Source organism: Eretmochelys imbricata, chromosome 19, assembly GCF_965152235.1.
Source record: "Eretmochelys imbricata isolate rEreImb1 chromosome 19, rEreImb1.hap1, whole genome shotgun sequence".
Lineage (NCBI taxonomy): Eukaryota > Metazoa > Chordata > Testudines > Cheloniidae > Eretmochelys > Eretmochelys imbricata.
Window position 1 is genome coordinate 1,616,401 of NC_135590.1, and position 18,794 is coordinate 1,635,194.

Here is an 18,794-nt window from a genome sequence, read left to right on the forward strand (position 1 = left end):
CATCAGCAGGCCCAGCTTGAGCAACCGCTACTTGGGCATGCCTGTAGAGGCTTCAGCGAGATGCTGCAGAACAGCAAAGCCATGCCCTGTCTAAGGAGTGCAGAACGCTGCTCAACTGGTAGCCTGCTCCTGGGGACAGGGAGTCAGGAGATTAGCATGTCATGCCCAGCTTAGGCATGGCCCTGCTGTGGGACAGTGGGCAAATCACTGCCCCATTCTCCCCTGCTGCCTTCAGCTGTCAAAAGCTGCTTGGTGGGGTCTGAACTCTAGAACCCTCACTCCTGAAGTCTTTCCCTCCTGAGCTATATACGGTTACAAAATCTGCTGCAGAAACAGAGGCAAGACCAAGCTCCATTGCAATCACCGCCTGAACAGAACGGGCCCAGCTCCCTTCCCTGTCAAGTTATGTTAGCAAACCTGAGAACGTCGGCACTAATTTACTCAGGATTTGTCTACCAACTTGTTTGTAACATGGATCAGTTTTTGGTTCGATTCCAGTATACAAATAGGAATGGCCTAGAAAGGGAGAGCTTTCATCGATATAAAGGAGGCATTTCATTTAGAAGTGCATTCTTGAGTTCCTACAATAAGCTTTTAAAAAGTTTTCTTGTGAGAGTAGTTGTTAGGGCACAACTTTCAAGCATCAGCTGCATGTGAATTTCAGCATTACCACTCGCAATTCTTTTTTTCACCCTGAGACCTCAGCACAACAAGGTAGAGGGACATTTCATTCAGTACCTGATCTCAAATGCACATGCACGGCTCCACCTCACCTTTCAAAATCATGGTGATGTACTCACTGTATCCATTGGGAGCTGGAGGACTTACTTTCCAGAAGAAATGTGCCCTTGAAAGGGCTTCCCTTACCCAACCAATAAAAGCCCTTTCACCCGGTAGGGCTCAGAGGAAAACTGCAGATTCTTATTAGAATACTTCACCTCATCCTGTTCATTAGGGTCAGCAGTTCAGACACAGAGCCTGTGTGATTGGTGCCATTTTTCCAACCTGGCTGACCAGGGCTGATGTTTTTGGTTTGAAATCAGAGTTTTCCTTCCCCTAGGTGCCTGCCACTGCTGAGCAGCTCACCTGCCTGACAGAGGGAAGGGACTTGCTCAAGCTCATGCAGCAGCTCAGAGCCAGAGCCAGGAACAGAACCCAGGCCTTCTGAGTCCCAGTCCTCCCCCTCCCCAGCTGCTGCTCTCAGATTCCCATTAGAACACAGATACACCACTACCTTCAAAGGAGGTCCCTCTTTTCCTCCAGTTTAGGGAAGGGATTTATTTCATATCAGCTGGAAAGAGCTATCTGACTGTACTAGATCAAGGGAGCACATTTGAATAAAAGACCATAAAATAATTTACAAAGTCAGATAAAACTCTGTTGTACTGAACTCTAGAGGGTGGGGTTGGGAGAGGAAGTATTCCCCTGGAGAAATCTGAGTGTTAAATTCTTACTAGACTTCCTCCTAAGCTCACTAACAAAGGCCCCTGCCAAGAAAGTCTTGCATATGGTGTGGTGTCATGATTTATAGTGATAGATTTATATCAACAGCTTGCATAAATGATATGGTGCTAGACAGTGCTTAAGTTATGCCAGGGCTAAGCCCTGGCTCCTTTAGGGTTGGTGGTTCATAGCCCTGGCACCTCTGGATTTGCTGCTTCATTGATGAAAGTTAAAAAAAACATTGCTTGCGCCCCGACCCCTTTCATTGCCTATGGAGCACTGGTACTCATCCGTAATAGATCGCCGCTCTCTGGTCAGATGTTTACACTAATCTCTCTATGTAGATCACAAAGCTGCAGAAGCCAAGGCTGGGAGCTTTGTTTTGAGTGTTCTGTTTGAATTAGTGAGCAGAACAGAAAACCGGTTTTTGTTTTTAAATTCTGTCCAACAATTGCTAGGAGGGGTGAGGAGAAGCAGGCTTCATGAGTTCTACCAAAACAACAAAAACAGGCTGTAGCATCCTGGGTCACTTATGGCAGCTGCCAAACACAACAGCAGACTTTTCCCCACACAGCCTGCTGAAAAACCCACATGCCAGCAAAGTGTCACTTCCCTGGACCAACCCCACACTTGCTACCATGGTGTATCCCAACACTTCCATGGTCCTCAGCCTCACAACCATGAATGAGTCTCTATGCCCAGCCCCCCAGAGGCAGGGAAGTCTCATGCCCATTTCACAGACGAAACACAGCGATTAAGTGATTTTCCTCAAGGTCATCCAGGGAGTCTGTGTCAGAGCTGGGAAGTGAATCCAGAGATCCCAAGTCTCAGTCCAGTGTCTTAACAGCACAGCTGCCTTTCCAGAAGCCTATTGTGGTACATTACTTAAAAATCCCCACCAAGCTGTAAAACAGTCTTCCCAAAAGCCATCAAAAAGAGACCCAACAACCTAGCCACGCAACCTAGCCATTTTTATTTGGGTAATGCAAGTTCTTACTTTGCCATGACATACACAGGGCTGCCTCTTCCACATGACTAGCTGACTGCGTGGACTCCAAGTGATACAGCAAGTTTCAATAACTGTCAACTTTAAGTATAAAAGTGTCTAAGATCTTTGACTGCAATAGAACAAGTATATATTGCTATTAACTCTTCCAGAAAACACCACTAACACACAATGGCTGAGTTAAGTACAGTACTAAGTAAAATAGTATCAAACAAGTTTCTGGACAATACCATTAAAAAACATCTTTCCTGTAATTTACAAATATGCAAAGTTATCAGGTTACATAAGATTAAGAAGCATTTTGCTTACTAACATGAAACATTACAGTTTTGTAATGTATCATAATTAACCAGGTATACAGGGTTTCTGTGTCCTTGTGGTTTCCATGGCACATGGTGCCAATTTGGCTAGGCCATCCACTGGAAATCTGAGTGGTAAGAACCAGCGAACAGAATAGCCTCCAACACACCACTGAGAAGTGGGGTGGCTCAGCCACATCTGTGCGCAGTTCTCCCTCTCATGGTTTGCCACTTAGAAGGACCTTGATTTAACCACAAGATGGACATAATTAAAAAAACACCGCCACACAGATACAATGTGTATCAACAAGTCAACTGCTTCTGGCCTGCAAGTGAAAGTTTCCTTTGCACCCTAATTAAAATGCTGGGACCAGAAGCAATTGCTACAGTATTTGCTTTTGTATATCTTAAAATTTTAGTTACAGTATCTACAAGTCACCAAAGATATCCTTAACCGAAACAGACTTAAGAGGGTCAATTAGTCATAAACAAAAGTGAGACTGCTTTGGAGATCTTGGGAGTCAGAAGGGTGCTTGTGGGGGTGGGGAGAGAACAATATATAGGAGTGAAAGGGTAAAGGAGTGGCAAATTCAAAGAGAAAATACTGAATATTGCCAAGAATTTGGAGGAGCCATCAAAATTGTACCGGCAAAAGGGCAGACACACAACTTGCAAGTCCAAGTGGGACCGCAGTCACTTCATTTTACTGATCCCCACAGCTATGGTGGGGTGATGACGAAGGGGGAGCTAATATCACAGGCATTCCAGGCCTCTCCTCAGCACTATACAGATGATTCCACGGCCGGGCATAAGGGACGTGTTTTAGAAGAGCAGCACAAGCCTGCTCTTCTCTGAAGTTTGGTACAGAATGTAGTTTTGGTGGAGAAAGTGCAGGAGGCAAGGCTCCAGGAGACCAGAATCCAAGTCACATGGAGGTTTGGTGCAGTGCCAGGCCCTTCCAGGCAAGCAGAGATAAGATTAACTCCTCACTCTTTGGATTAGCGGGAGCCCTGCAGCAGGCGAAACAACTGCCCTATTCACAGGGCAGCCCCACATAAGGCCAACTCATTAGGGGTGGTTAGGGCACGGAAAGGCCGTAAAAATGGTCGAGTCAGCTATTGGAATCTGCAGTCTCCTCACAAGGACAAAATGAAGATGGCTGATGGGAGTTTAAGGCAAGCGACTCAGTTAAGAACTAAGGAGCAGACTGGACAATGAGCACAGACTCCAGCCTTTCCCGAGATGTAGTTACACAGACACTTATTGAAAAAGGCACCGTCTCAGAGTAACCCCACAGACCCCACTCACTCAACGTAACTGTCAGATCTTTCTCAAAGCGCCATACATCTGACTGTGTGCTACGCCACCTCTGAATGCTGCAGGCTAATGGGAAGAACCATGATCCGAAGTGCCCAACTGACAATTGCAGGAGCTCAATGGGCAGGACATACCCACCTGCTCCTACAGCGGAATCCCTGCTCTGTGCTCCTGAGAAAGGCAAAATCCACCCCCTTTCCCCAGATTCCTGCTAATATGCCCTAGGGGAGGATGGGACAGTTTCCTCACAAGTGGTTTTGTGAGGTGCATTAGAATTGGCCACACCAGAGTACGCCATTGGCCCATTGAGTCTGGTATCCTGCCTTCATCTTGGACCTGGTGCTTCAGAGGAAGGTGAAAACCCTCACGGAGGCAGCCATGCCATTTGTGCTGTGCTGTCCACAGGAGAGACATTGCTCCCAGCACACCGACTGCCTCACATACCTGGGTTCTGAGACTTGTACGTCAGTATTTCAGCAGCTAGTCTTTGGGGATCCAAAAGCTGAGGGAAACGGCTCATCACAGCATCTACTAAATGGGGGTGGAATATGCCACAGAGTTTCACATGCACATTGGCTCGCTCCTCTGCGAAGCGGTCTGGCAGGGCCCACTGGCACTGGTCACCGTACGCTGGCCCTGGGGCTCTCGGCAATGGGCGAGGGTCTCTAACGTTGCTAGGTCGTGTTGATGTGGCAGGCATTTGGTACGGCTCGGACCAGTATTCACGAAGATGTCGTGCTGCGGTGTTATACTCACTGGGAATGCTATAATGCCCGCCACCTGCTAGATGTATGGGCACTCCATAGCCTGGGAAAGAGTGAGAGGACCTCGTGAGAGAGTTCTCAGAACTATATGGCAAGTAGCTAGTATCAGAGGAGACCGCTTTGTGAGAGCTGTGCTTATAGTGGCCAAGGGTGTCCTGCTCTACACTAGGAGAGTGCTGGTAGACAGGTCTCTGTCTGCTGCAGCTACAGACTGCCATCTGTTCGGGGTGGGAATGCTCACAGTGAGCAGAAGATCTGCAAGGCCACATCTCAGACATTTGGTTCTCAAGGGATCCAATGCCTGAGTCAAGATGCTCCTGAGAGATGTAAGAGAGAGAGTCCATATGGGGAGAAGGGGGAGGGTGCTGGTACCAGTCAGAAGATCGATAGCTGCCATTGTTAGAGGGGACACTGCCCAAGGCACAATCCCCCTGGATTAGGAGGGGACTATCGCTAGATTTTGCTTTTTGGGCTGAGCTTTTCCTCTCCATGGAGACCTTCTGCACAGAGCCTTTGTCGCTATCTGTGGACACAGAGCAGAGGGGCTCTGCCTGGGAAGGTCTCCTGCTCCTTTTCTCCTCTTTGGCAGTGCTGGTGGGGCTTCTGGTTGGGGACAGCCTTGCATTGGCCCGTAGTTCATCAGCTACAGAGCGCTGTGGTTGGTTGATCCTTTCAGGATGATAGAATTTACACTTAATCCCATAAGTGCATTTCTTCCCTGCAAGGAAAAGGCAGAACATAGGGTGACCTGCTGCAATTCACCAAGTGTGTACAGTTTACTCTGTACAGACACCGCTGCCCCCAAGCATATGAGGCTAGTCTTACCGTAAGGGCACTGCTGTTTCTTGTGTTCTGGCACCAAAGGTTTTTTTCTCAGGAAGTTCTCCAGGCTGGGGCCATGCCGCCCTAAGGGGTCATCTGGAGGCATAAACCTAAAAGAAGATAATGAGCATCACTCAGGAGCAGCCACTTTCCTGGGCCAAGGTTTCAGTCTCTCAGCTGCATGCAGATGAAAAGTTATTCACATCTGCCATCCCCTCCCCATGCCAGCCAAGAAACAAACCCTGGCATGGCCAGAGGAGTGTGATTCAGACAATTCCTCTAGACCCAACAGGGTGTCACTATTTGTAAGACAAGTTTCCCTTTTAATCCTCTCTTAATGACCCATGGCAGGCTGACCTGTTTATTAGCCATACAGAGAAGGGTTGTTGCCCAACCGTACTGTTCAAGTAAATAGAGAAGGATTTGATCGAGATTGTTGCAAGAGGCTTCTTGCCCCAGGAACAGAGCAGGCTGCCTCCCCCGCATTGCTGGTCACACCAATCCTGTGCTCTGCTGTCGCACGCTGGGCCAGCTGATCATTTTCTCATTTGTAATGCAGAGGAAGCAAGTGGTCTGTACCAGTGCCAGGCCTGCCCAGGAATGTCAGCAGGGAGGAGTTCCTGGCTCCAAGCAAGCCAAGTGCAGTCAGAGCCACTCTTGGCCTTTTCTTTGTGCCCTCCCTGTGACTTGCTGCCTATTGGGAGGAGCTGTTCCACATAGGAAGCACTGAGTCACTGCCTCTCAAATACTCACCTTAAGTCATTTGCTTTACCCTGTGTTTGACACTCACCTTTCCAGCCCCTGCATGCCATCTCCTCCTAACACTGAGATGCCACTGACCTTCTATTAATCAAAGGCACACAGTACTATGGTCACTTAAAACTGCTGTATTGTTTTTAAGCGACCGGGGAACATGAACGTACTTGTCATTAACAAAGGAATACATCAGCAAGCGCTCCTCAATGAACTTCTTCCATTCGGGACGCTCATTCTGCAGGTCACGGTAAGTGTCGTTGGAAACCACGATGCCATCAGACTCATATGCCAGTTTCACAATGAAACGGTCATCATAACAGACAACGCGTTTGCCTCCAACCCGCCTGGAAGGAGTGAAGACCAGAATTTTCTTCTTTTCAAGGTCACGGAGAATGTGCTGGTCTGGAACAATCATGAAAATGTGGCATAAACACATACACAGCCTGGTATCATTTCCAGGCAACAGATGCCAAAAAAGTAAAGTGTAATGTTTACAGGCAAAAACAAACAAAGGAGCTACAAACATGCAGAGTCCAGAGTTCCAAAGGGGCACAGTGGCTACTTTGACATTTCAGTTACTCTGTATCCTGCACAGACTGCTACTGTTAAAATCTTTCCAATTTTTCAATTTCCTCACCCACACCTCTCAGTTTAAAAGGGCACTGACCCAAACTCAATTTAACATGGACCAAGACTGTCTTCTGGCTAAGGCACTGAAGTAGGACTCTGAAGATCTGGGTTCAGTCTGTGGCCCAGCCAGGAATAACTGCTGTGATCCTGGGCAAGTAACGTAGTCCCTCTGTGCCTCCAATCCCTGATCTGTAAAATGGGGACAATGATTCTTCCTTGTCTTGCACACGTTAGCTGTGCTGTCTGTGTAGTTTGTAAGCTTTGAGGCACGAACTGACTCCTCCTATGTGTTTTTACTGCACCTAGCACAGTGAGGTCCTGATTTTAGTTAGGACTTGCAGATGGTGCTGCAGTACAATGAAACTCCAGTCCCTATGTTTTCTTCAACCTATGACAAGCAGACCAATAAGGCAAGGCCAAAGCATGCCTTTGATGGAAGTGGCCAGGCTGACTTTTTATAGTGCTCTGGAGTATGTATGGATTTCTTTTCAGAGCTGAAATACTGACTTTGGAACAACTCAAACCTCAGTTCCTTGGAAACTCAAAACAGCAATTATCACCACCTGGACCCATCTGAATAGATCCCCAAGCTGCTTGTCTGTTAACATTTCATACAGGTGGGCTGTATGGCCATTTACAAGAAGAGAAAATGAATTCTGGAGATAAGAAAAGGTAACACACATCAAGTGAGTAAACCTCAGGAATAAGGAAGCATTTTGGAATAAAGTTAGTTATGTTCTTTGAACTCAGCTACCTTATCTGAGCAAGAACTTGCTTAGAGGAGAGGTTAGGGATTTGAAATCTCACTGGTCAGAAGTTTGGTTAAGTTTCTAGTGCTCTTATTTTCCATTTGCTACCTAGGAGCTTACTGGCCCAAAAAGGACCTTGGCAGGCTTATTAAAACGCTACAATTGGAAGCTTTAGAGATTTAGTTTTGGCTTTAGAGTTCCACACCTGTGATGGGCACATCTGGTCTTGGCTGTTCTTTTCTCCAGGATGGCACAAAGACTGTGATATCTGGGTGTCCTCTGTCCCAAAACCAGTGAACGGCCAGCAGGATACCTCGGCAGGAGAACACTTCTTTATTTCCATGGCTGCATTAAAGAGGATGGAAGAGGACCTTGTTTTCAGTATTCAGATACAATGTACTTTTGCGTATTCACAGACAGCACATGAGACAGACAGTCCAATACTAAGCAGGAAGAGCCAGTGTTTTAGACATTCTTTTCAAGGTGGTACTTTTGTAGACAGTATCCTATTAGTTGACAGCCTCTGAATTTGTCCATTTATTGCAATGCATTAAAGAGGTTGAGGGGACCAGTAGTTCTGTCTTAAGCTATTCTAAAGCTGCAATACCCACAAATCCCCAGACGCGCAGAGCACTGACAACTTTTATCAATTTTTAGCACCTCTGAAATCGGGACCCACTTGTTTACAATGGGGCACTCAAACCTATATTTAGACTCCTAAGTTTTGCTGGCATAGCTATGTCAGTGGGGGGGGAGAAGGGGGGCACAGGAGAGGAAAGAAGAGAAATCAAACCCATAGCTAGAGTGCTATTGGCAACCCCTCCTAGTATAAATGCAGTTATGTTGGCAGAAAAGTCCATTTGCAGTACAGCTTCATTTTGTTTGGAGAGCTGGGGTAAGCAAGTGATACCGACAAAAGGCCTCTTGCCACTACAACTTCGTTCAGGCTAGTAGGAGTCGCCAATGTAGCTAGACCAGCAAACGGTTGTAGTATAGGAGTCTCTTTCCTTTTGCTTTACTTCATACCAAAAGTGTGTTCAACAAAGACCCTCTGTAAAGATGGGGAAGGACAGATCCTCTCCTCATTATACAGAGCCCAGTATGTGGAGAGACTACTTGTGACCGTACTGTGTTTATGAAATGGCAGCTTCAAACCTGAAAGCCCCGAATAAATTCTTTATATCCAGCTGGCCTGTTAGAGACAATCAAGAAGAGGAAAAATTCTACCCGAAGAAAAGGGCAGTCACAAGTATCAGAGGTTAGTTGCTAGCACAACACAATCCTTCCTGCTGAACAGTCAATTAAGTCAGATCAATAAGTCTCTGGAGAGTTTCTATATAACACATGGCTGGTAATCGTTTCTTTGCAGGTTCCAGTATTCACAATGTTATCAGTGCTTATGTTGCACATTAACTAGAAATATTATCAACTGTTTCCAGGTTACTAGTTTCACAGTAGTGACAGATCAGGGCTGTAGGTGGCATTTACTTTAGGGTGACTTTCAGAGACCCTGCATGTTGCACTGAAGAGTATGAATGGGGAGTCACTTCAAGAGAATCGATTTCCCCTCACCACCCACTTAAACAAAAATTCATATTACATTTCTAAAAATATTAATATCTACAATGCAAAATAATTAGATTATGATCCATGCAAACTCAAGAATCCATCAGACTTCAAGGAACTTGCTTTATGTTTAAGCAACCCTCCCTTCAGTAGGTAAAAGATACTCTGGAAAGCTATGTTCAGAGTCAAGTATTTTTGAAACAAATAAGAACTACATTAAAGTGCATTACCAAGTTAACAAAGAAATGCAGTAGCGTATTAGCATACAAAAAGCCTGGTCTCCCATCTCTTGGGTGGTGGGAGACTACAACTGACTACCATTGAGCCTAGTTCATTTTGTTACCCAGACTCATGTATTCTAACTGGCCAGCTTCGATCAGGCCATCTTGTGATCCACTATCACTACATACAGTCTGATCTGGGGCTCAGATACCCAAAGAAAACACATGAAAGGCAACTGCTCATGTTGGTGTTCTCTGAAGAGCATACATGTCATTTCACTTTTCACAAGAAACAGGGTTGTAACTCTTGTATCCTTGCCAAATTCTAATTTAGGTAATTACATGGTGCCTACTTAAGTTCCCTTGCAGTTTCAGAGAACAAGATTTGTTTCCTGTCCTAAACTGTAGTGTAATGTTAACATGTGCCAATAAAGAAACGTCACATTCCACATCAGAGGCAGCTGCATTTCACTGATGAAGATATTCCCGGTTCAAAACTGCTTGAGGAACCTTCATAACAAACGATGCTATATAAATGTAAGATAACACAAACAGGATTAGTATTTTCTGTGAGTATTGCCTGCAAGTCTTATCACAATTTTTAAAGGTGAAAGTTCTTATGTGGAAAAGCAATGGGCACCTAGTGAGGAAAAATCTGCTTATTTATATCACCACCATCGCAGGCTCAGAATGGCTTATGACAATACAAAGGTACACAGATCACAAGAAAAATGAGGAGTCCGGTGGCACCTTAAAGACTAACAGATTTATTGGGGCAGAAGCTTTTGTGGGTAAAAAACCCACTTCTTCAGATGCATGGAGTGAAAATTACAGATGCAGGCATAAATATACCGACACATGAAAAGGAGAGTTACCTTACAAGTGGAGAACCAGCGCTGACATGGCCAATTCAAACAGGGTGTATATGGTACACTCCCAATAATTGATGAGGAGTTGTCAATACCAAGAGAGGGAAATTTATTTTGTAGTGAGCCAAGGTCCATACCATATTAAGTCATTCTGCAGTCTTAGAGATTGATCTGGCAAACTCTTGGCCAACCAGAGTAATGAGTACTGAGTAATCTCATTGTGTCCTCACAGTAGGCAGAGCTACACAGCCAGTCAGCGTTTGCAGTGTTGAGGCATAAAGCAGGTACAGTATACTTAAATAAAGTCAGAGATAACTGGAAAAAGCTGAAGCACAGACATGAGAGGGGGCATCTTTTTTGGTGCATGTGGGTGTACAAACATCGCCCATAAAACATAGAGAAGTAAATGCTCTGTGGAAAAACTTTGGACACAACTGTCCTTGTATTAGCCATTGCATGCTATATTCCTGAACCCTGCTCTTGAGTTCTTTGGGTAACAATATCAGAAGTGCCTACCTTCAAAGAGACCGCTTGTTTCTCTGCAAAACCATTAAATGCCAGAAACCTTTACATCAATGTGAGCAATATGTAGGGTGAAAAATACCAAAGGCACTAGAGTTTTGGCCTCTGGATCCTCTTGTTAGGGTCTTATGAAGTGAAAGCAGAAGGCTCATCCAAATTTAGCTTTTTTGTGAGTAAAGGGAAAAAAGGCACCTATGTTCTTTCCCCAATAATAGATTTTTAAAAATGGCAAGCAACTCAATAGTGCTCCTATTACAAGCCTAAGCACGGCATTTTGTGGCTTTTGTCAGTTTAGTCGCTTTGATGCAGTAAGAGGTTTTTTTTTTAAGTCCCTATCAATTTGCATGAAAAAACCGAACACATGCAGCAGCCACTTTCTAAATGAAATAACTTCGGTTTGTTTTCTTCCCACCCACCGCCACAGCAACAATACACAATTTCTCCTTTGCCTTTTAGAGTACAGTACAACCTCAGAGTTATGAACACCAGAGTTACACACTGACCAGTTAACCACACACTTCATTTGGATCTGGATTTACACAATCAGGCAGCAACAGAGCCCCAAAAAAGCAAATACAGCACAGTACTGTGTTAAATGTAAATTAAAAAAATAACGGGAATGAAGCATTTTTCTTCTGCATAGTAAAGTTTCAAAGCTGTATTAAGTCAATGTTCAGTTGTAAACTTCTGAAAGAACCACCAAAACGTTTTGTTCAGCGTTATAAACCACCTCTATTCCTGAGGTGTTTGTAACTCTGAGGTTCTATTGTAGAAGGGTTTAAAGAAACCCAACACAATCCAAAGTTCACTTCCCCACTGAGCAAAACTCCAGCCTAGAAATAATTTTTTAAAGCTCCTGAAACTGAGACTATATTACAACTGAAGACATGCTCAGACACAACAGCGATGGGAGTCAAATGAGTACCTGACAGGGCAGAACTTTCACTGCTGCGGGACCAAGAATTACTATTCTTTCTCCTTAAACTCCCAGCTCCAGGGTATTTTACAGATTATAGAACCATCATAATTTGAATTGGCTCTATATGGACACAGATTTGAAGTGATATTTCCATTTTATCATTATATGGAATTCTCTAGTTTAAACAAAATGGGTCCTTCATTCTGTAGGAAATAAAAAGAGCCAAGCTGGGGGAGCAATTTCTGTTGGTGAGACACACAAGCTTTCAAGCTACACAGAGCTCTCCTTCAGATGTCAGGAAGATACCCAGAGCATCCCAGCTAAATACAAGGTGGTACAAATTGTAACATATTTTAAGAGACCATTCAAGGTGAAGTGAGCAATTAACAGTAGTAGGGCAAGGAAGGATCAGTGGATTATCGATTGTTATAATGAGTCATAAATCCAGAATCTTTACTAAGTACATGATTTTTAGTGTCTAGTAGAGTTATGACTTTAAACTCCCATGCTTGTCTGTTGAAGGTATTGTGCAGGTTTCCACTGAGGACGAGGACTGAGAGGTCAGATATGGAGTCATTGTTTTGTGAAGAGTGCTCGTCCATGGGTGATTGGGTGTTCTTGTTTTATTTTTCTGTGAGAGTTCATTCAAAAGCATAGTGATTGTGTGGTTTCACCCACATAGTTATTGGGGCACATAGTGCACTGGATGAGGTACACCACATGTTGTGATAGGCACGTGTGGGACCCACAGATCTTGAAAGATGTGTTGGGGGAGGGTCCTATAACTGCAGAAGTGTTATCTGCCCACTTGAATCGTCTCTTACAATGTTAACTCCTTATTCTAAACAATCTTGTTCCACCTTGTATTTAGCTGTAACACTCTGGGTATGTCTACACTGCAAAGTAAGCCCAGGCTTGAGCCTAACCCCCCTTCCATCTACATACAAATCATGTTAATCCAGGGCTCAGACCGAGGATCCCAAGGGGTTGGAGGGTATCAGTCTGAGTTAAGCCAGGACCCAGGGTTCAAGCCCTATTGCAGAAGCAGCCCCACTGGACTCATGTTCTGGGAGTATGCTACAAGTATCCCTCAGTCCCACAGGCCAACTTTATTTGCCCTCTGCAGAGTCAAGTTTTCCCACATTGCAACACGAACAAAGGGCTAGAGTGTCTATATTTTGGGAGTGCGCAGGATATGAGTGATTGGACTCAGACCTATGTACTGCAGGGTAGATGCCAGAGCCCCAGGTTAGGATCCAGGGTTCAGTAATTCCTAACCTGGAGTTACAAATGAGTGTAGACTCTCAAGCTGTAGATTAACAAACCCAGGGTCTGCTAACTTGAGTTCTATTAACCCTAGGCTTACATTGCAGTGTAGACCTACCCTTTGAGTACCTTTCCCAGACCTGAAGAAGAGCTCTACGTAAGCTCAAAGCTTGTCTTGTTCACCAACCGAAGTTGATCCAATAAAAGATATTACTTCACCCACTTGGTCTCTCTAATCTCCTGGGACCAACATGGCTACAACTACACCACAAACAGGAAAAAAAAATTAGTTTTACTGCACGTACGATTTAAGCCACAGACCAATTTCAGACTGTTGCAAGGTCTATTTGGATATGGAGATAAACAGGGGGAACTGAACATCTCCCCCCCACCCCAATTATTCAAAACAAATGCATAAGCTTACTGTACCCCAGGGACAGCTTCCAGGCGGCAGGGCTATCTTTAAAACTTCCTAGAGAAGGTTTTAAAATAGCAAGCTCCCAAAGTTCAATTAGCTTACATCAGTGGCCAGAGGAAAAATACCCAAAAAGGAGTTTTTACAAAACCAATAGAGTTGAAAGATACCCAAACATTTACCACCACAGTTCCTGAAAGATTAAATGAAAAACATGCATTCAGGTTTTTGGAGTCCCAGCTAACAAGTCAGAGTCCGCAATGAAAACGGTCAAACGGGCTGATCTGATTTGGCAACTACTGAGAAATTCCCTTAGAAGGAAGTAGAAGCTAATTTCCACTGAGATTTGCATATGATGTTGAGAGCTGTACAGGGAGGCCTGCTGCTCATTGTGCAAGTGAATCAGCAGGGAACATCATACACCATTAATACAGGAAGTTTCAGAATGGAATTCCCCTCCTGGTAAACAGCTTCAAAATAACCCACACCAGTCAACTGCCTGCTTTGCAAACATTAAACTGCGTTCCAGCTGCGGTATTGCTACATCCTGATAGGAATCAGAGGAGAAATATTCTTCCTCTAAATGGCAGCTGAAGATCAAGTGTTCCAAGACAGACATTTCCAGATGGACAGATTCTGTCCTGCCAAGTTTTCTCAAATATATCGTAACAAATATTTAGACGAGCAGAATTTAACAGTATTTGCTTTGGAATCATTCACCCTAAAGTTCAGTCATAACAAATGGCACATTTCTAATGGGGAGAAAAGCACGGTTAAGGCAACAAGGTAGGCATAAACCTGGATATGTAAATTAGCTACTCCCCTGAAGAAGAGGCAACTACAGGCATGATACTGAAAAAAACCCCACCAAGTCATACTTATGCTGGATGCCTTACCCCCTGGAATGTGTTTCAACTCCTCCTTCCTCAACACAGCTCCCTAATGCAGAAGGCCCAACCCCTCTGGTGGTCTAGAAATCCCACTAACTCTGAAATGGACAAGTGGGCCAATTCTTTTCTGCAGTTATTTCATGCAATACAAGTGAGGAATAGAATCTTTCTCCACAGTCCCAAATCAAGAAGACTAGTCACCACACACCTGGTCTGCCCATGACCACATCTGCCAGGCACTCGCCTTTGCTTGAGGTGGCTTGATGGAAGAGTATTCAGGGGTAAGAGGTCACTGTAGCCTAATACTTTGTCTGCATGCACTAAAATTCAGAGTTAAAGGTTTCTGCAATAAAATTAACACTACCCACTAGCACATCTCTTAAAATAAGGTCTTTTCTCCCATGAACACACTATGCTGGGAAATGCAGCTTTGTTGGAGAAACAATTATTAATGGAAAGGGGCCAATCTCTCTCCTACACACAATTCCAGGTTAAGTCCACTGGCTATAAAGTCTGGTAAGTCAGTGTGAACATCAGAGCGCAAACACAATATTTCCTGATCATACCGGCTAAATTGGGCCTTGGCCCTCGGATCTGTTATACGGTCAAGAGATAGGGTGTTCCCCTTCCTTCCTCATACAGTCTTACTCAGCCATACTGCCAATCATGACTTGGGGGAAAAAACCCACACCTGTAAGGCAGTCTCCATAAAGGACTTTCTTCTGCCCTAGGTAAATCCTCTAGAGTAGCTCTGTGTGCACTGACATGTATCTTCTAATTATAAGAGAGATTAAGACAATCAAATATAAACTGAAGGAAACTTGTATTTAAACTGAAGTGGTGGAATCAGATTTGAAGTCCAAGCGTACTACCCTCTGGCCAACTGGTTCCATAGGACTTGATTTTTTTTTTTTTAAATCTAGAGGTAAGTATACTGTTATGTGCAAAAAGAATTCACTAAAGGAGAACCTTCCTCATATCCTCCCACTTCTCCCCCCAAAAATCCACTTTACCATTCTTAGGGGGCAAAACGAGGCTGAAAACTTTTAATCCAGCCTGGGCCAGTACTGAATCTGTCCAGTACACGACAGATCTCTTGATCAGATTGCCTATGAAAAGAGGGCAGGCTCTCTCAACAGAAGGTATGAGAGATTTGCAGATAAGTCATCATCTTGCCTCCATGTTCACAGCTGTCAATGATGCTGCAGAACTGGTGTACCAGTGTCATTCTAAACTGGAAATCTGTCCCTCTTTTCTTCCACCCAATCTGCAGATCTGCCATGAGATTTAACCAAAAAGTTGTGGAAACTAGACCAGAGATGCCACTTTACTCAAAGCTACAGCCTCTTCTAATTAACCCTAAAAAAATTATTTGTTGAGCAACTTCCTGCTTTTGGAGCTTACGTACAGTAATTAGGTAACAGGACTACACATCGGGGATTTCACTTCTGCTTGCTAGTTTAAATACAAAAACTTTAGCATTTCATATGAAACAAGTCCAAAATTCCCACTGGGCATAGAAGTCCCCATCATTCGCACCCTAGTGGGACATGGCAGACAAACCAAGGACTGAACGGGCCATTAAGACAGACTGAACCTCACATTTGTAGATGTTGCCCTTCGAGGTGAGGGAATGAGACAGGTTGGTGAGACTGCTCTACCAAAGCCCAGTCTGGCCTCACCTTTGTGGAGAGCTTGGATGCCTCCAGAGTTTTTAATCTAGTACCTTTCATAAGCACTAAATTCCCCAAAACCAAAAACCTTAAGAAATGTAAAGAAATTACTTTATAATTTAATCTGATGCCAACTATACTAAAATTAAAGATGCTTCTCCCACTTAAGGGGACCAACCTACCTCATTGCCACATTGCTTCCATCAATAACAATGGGTTTTAAATTACTGCCTTCCTTCTCCTCCAATGGTGGCACAGGTGGAGGGGTTTTGTTGGCTACTCCCCCACGGGGTATCAGTGGGGCTTCTACGGCCTCCTGTGGGGGGTCGGTAGTCTCTCGGTCAGCAGCTGCAGCACCATGCTTCACAAGCTCCCCAAGGACAGTATTGGTGTCAGCGTTTGAGCCCAGTTTTTGGAGAACGATATAGATCTCTTCTGATGAGTAGCCCAGTTTGCGGAAGAAGTCCACTTTCATTTGCATCTCAGCACTGTCCATGAGGTCCTGCTCCGAAATCCTGAGCCTTTCCTGTGCTGCCCGGGGTACCACATCCACCATGCTGAATGGCTCACACTCTGTAGGGCTCTGGCCCTTCGCAGGAAGCACACAGTTCAAGTTCAGGTGATCGTTTTCAGATGTATCTCTGGAGCTCATGCTTTTGTCAACCTGAGCAACTTAATGTTTGCCAGCTGGAAACATCTCACTCCAGCTGGGAAAACCCAGAGCAGAAGGAATACTGTCCAAGTTCATAATTTTCCTGGGGCAAGTTCTGTTTTTCATTCACACACCGTATCTGTGAATCAATACAGTGATCATTAACTCCTAAAGACTTGATCTAAAATAAAGGAAATTCAGGAACTGTTTTCACACTAACATTCTTCAAATTCTTCTCTGTGGCTCAGCTACTCAAGAACTCTGGAAATTCTTTTATTGATACTTCATGTTTATGTTTCCAAAGCACATCACAAGAATTGAGAAATCTTTAGAAATCCCATCCCCCAACAACCTGGTTAACATGCAGATTGTTTGCACTAAATTTAATTCAGTGTTTGTCAAAATAGGGCATCACCTTCCTATAGCACATCAGAGGCACTTGTTTTTCCCCCCCACTGAATGCAGCCGATGAAGTGAGCTGTAGCTCACGAACGTTTATGCTCAAATAAATTGGTTAGTCTCTAAGGTGCCACAAGTCCTCCTTTTCTTTTTGCGAACACAGACTAACACGGCTGCTACTCTGAAACTTGTTAAAATGGTCACCTATGCCATGGTTTTTGTAATAAGGATCCTGGGATGTGCAACATCATTCTCAGCACATAAATATCACTTTTCACCTTCAAAGTGCCCTACAAATGTTAGCTGATTAAGCCCCACAAACATCCCTATGAGGTAGGGTCAGTTATTAATCCTTGCACAGATGGGAAAACCAAGGCTAAGCAACTTGTGCGAAGTCACGGAGTGAGGGTCAACGACAGACGTGTAACGGGGACCCAGATCCCTGGTCCTGTGCTCAGGCCATGCAACCCCCTCGGCCGTGTTTCGCCTCCCCATGGGGGCACACCTACGCCTACACCTCTGGCCACTAGGACAGGAGCGAAAAGGCAGTCTGGCGTAACAGGATAGCGCTCAGCCGTGGCCTCGAGCTTTGGTGGAAAGAGCACATGTCCACACTTCCACCTACTCTCAGCTTCTTCTTTCCGGCCTGGGCATTCCTGCTTCAGGGACAGGCCTGCAGGGCACACACCCAGGGCACACAGGGCTCCCGTCCCGGGGCCCCTAACCGAAACCCTGCGGTTCTGCCCCTCGCCCGGCCAGCACGGTCCAGCAAACGGGGCCCTGGACCAGGGAAACCCGGGTTCTCGGCCCCGCTCTGCCAGGGGCCTGCGGCGTGACCTTGGGCAAGGCACCTCCCCTCCGGGCCCTGCCTCGCCCTGCGCCCTGGCTCTGTGTTTCGGCAGCAGGCTCTGTGGGGACAGGGAATGGGGGGGCGGGGGGACGGACCGTGGGTCGCACAAGGGGGGCCCCGATCCCGGGTGGGGCCAGAAGAACAAGGAATAAAGCAGGGATGCGCCCCGCGCCCCCTTACCGCGAATAGGGGGCAGCCCACCCACCCCCGCTCCGGCCGGGAATGGGGGGGGTTGAGCCCCCGCTCCGGCCCCCCCCGGCTGTACCCCCCCCCTCCGGGGCCACCCGCCGCTTTGGGGGAGGAACGGGGCCGCCCAGCCTGCGCGGGCCCGGCCCGGCCCGGCCCGGCCCGACTCGACTCGACTCGACTCACCGGCCTGGGCGCCGCGCGCCGCCGAGGGTCCATGGGCGGCGGGGCCGGGCGCGCTGGGCCGGGGCCGCCGCTTTATACCTGGGCCGAGCCCGGCAGGTGGCAACGCGGAAGCGGGGCGGGGAGGAGCCGCGGCCGTTTCCTCATCCGCCGCGCCCGGCCTGGCAGGGCCCGCCCCGCGCCCGGCCCCCGCCCTCCTCCCAGGCGGAGCGAGGGCGGGGTACATGGCACCCCTTCCCTCAGACCCACTGAAATGGGGTGGGGGTACAGGGATCCCGCTCCCCCCCCCAACAGAGGGGCAGGAGCCCCCCTTCCCTCAGACCCATTGAAATGGGGTGGGGGTACAGGGATCCCGCTCCCCCCCCCCCAAACAGTGGGGCAGGAGCCCCCCTCCTCC

General features: G+C 46.2%; 1 protein-coding gene across 1 annotated transcript; it reads right to left on the reverse strand.

The window, feature by feature from the left end:
- Window positions 1–2,397: 2,397 nt before the first annotated feature.
- Window positions 2,398–18,540, reverse strand: ZC3H12A (zinc finger CCCH-type containing 12A). The gene is made up of 6 exons (XM_077837657.1): window positions 18,401–18,540; window positions 16,310–16,918; window positions 7,992–8,131; window positions 6,575–6,809; window positions 5,655–5,761; window positions 2,398–5,547 (listed from the first exon to the last, which is right to left on the reverse strand). Exons 2-6 carry the CDS (start codon window positions 16,777–16,779, stop codon window positions 4,502–4,504), a joined length of 1,998 nt encoding a protein of 665 aa, XP_077693783.1. The 5' UTR covers window positions 16,780–16,918; window positions 18,401–18,540; the 3' UTR covers window positions 2,398–4,501.
- Between the last annotated feature and the right edge of the window lie 254 nt (window positions 18,541–18,794).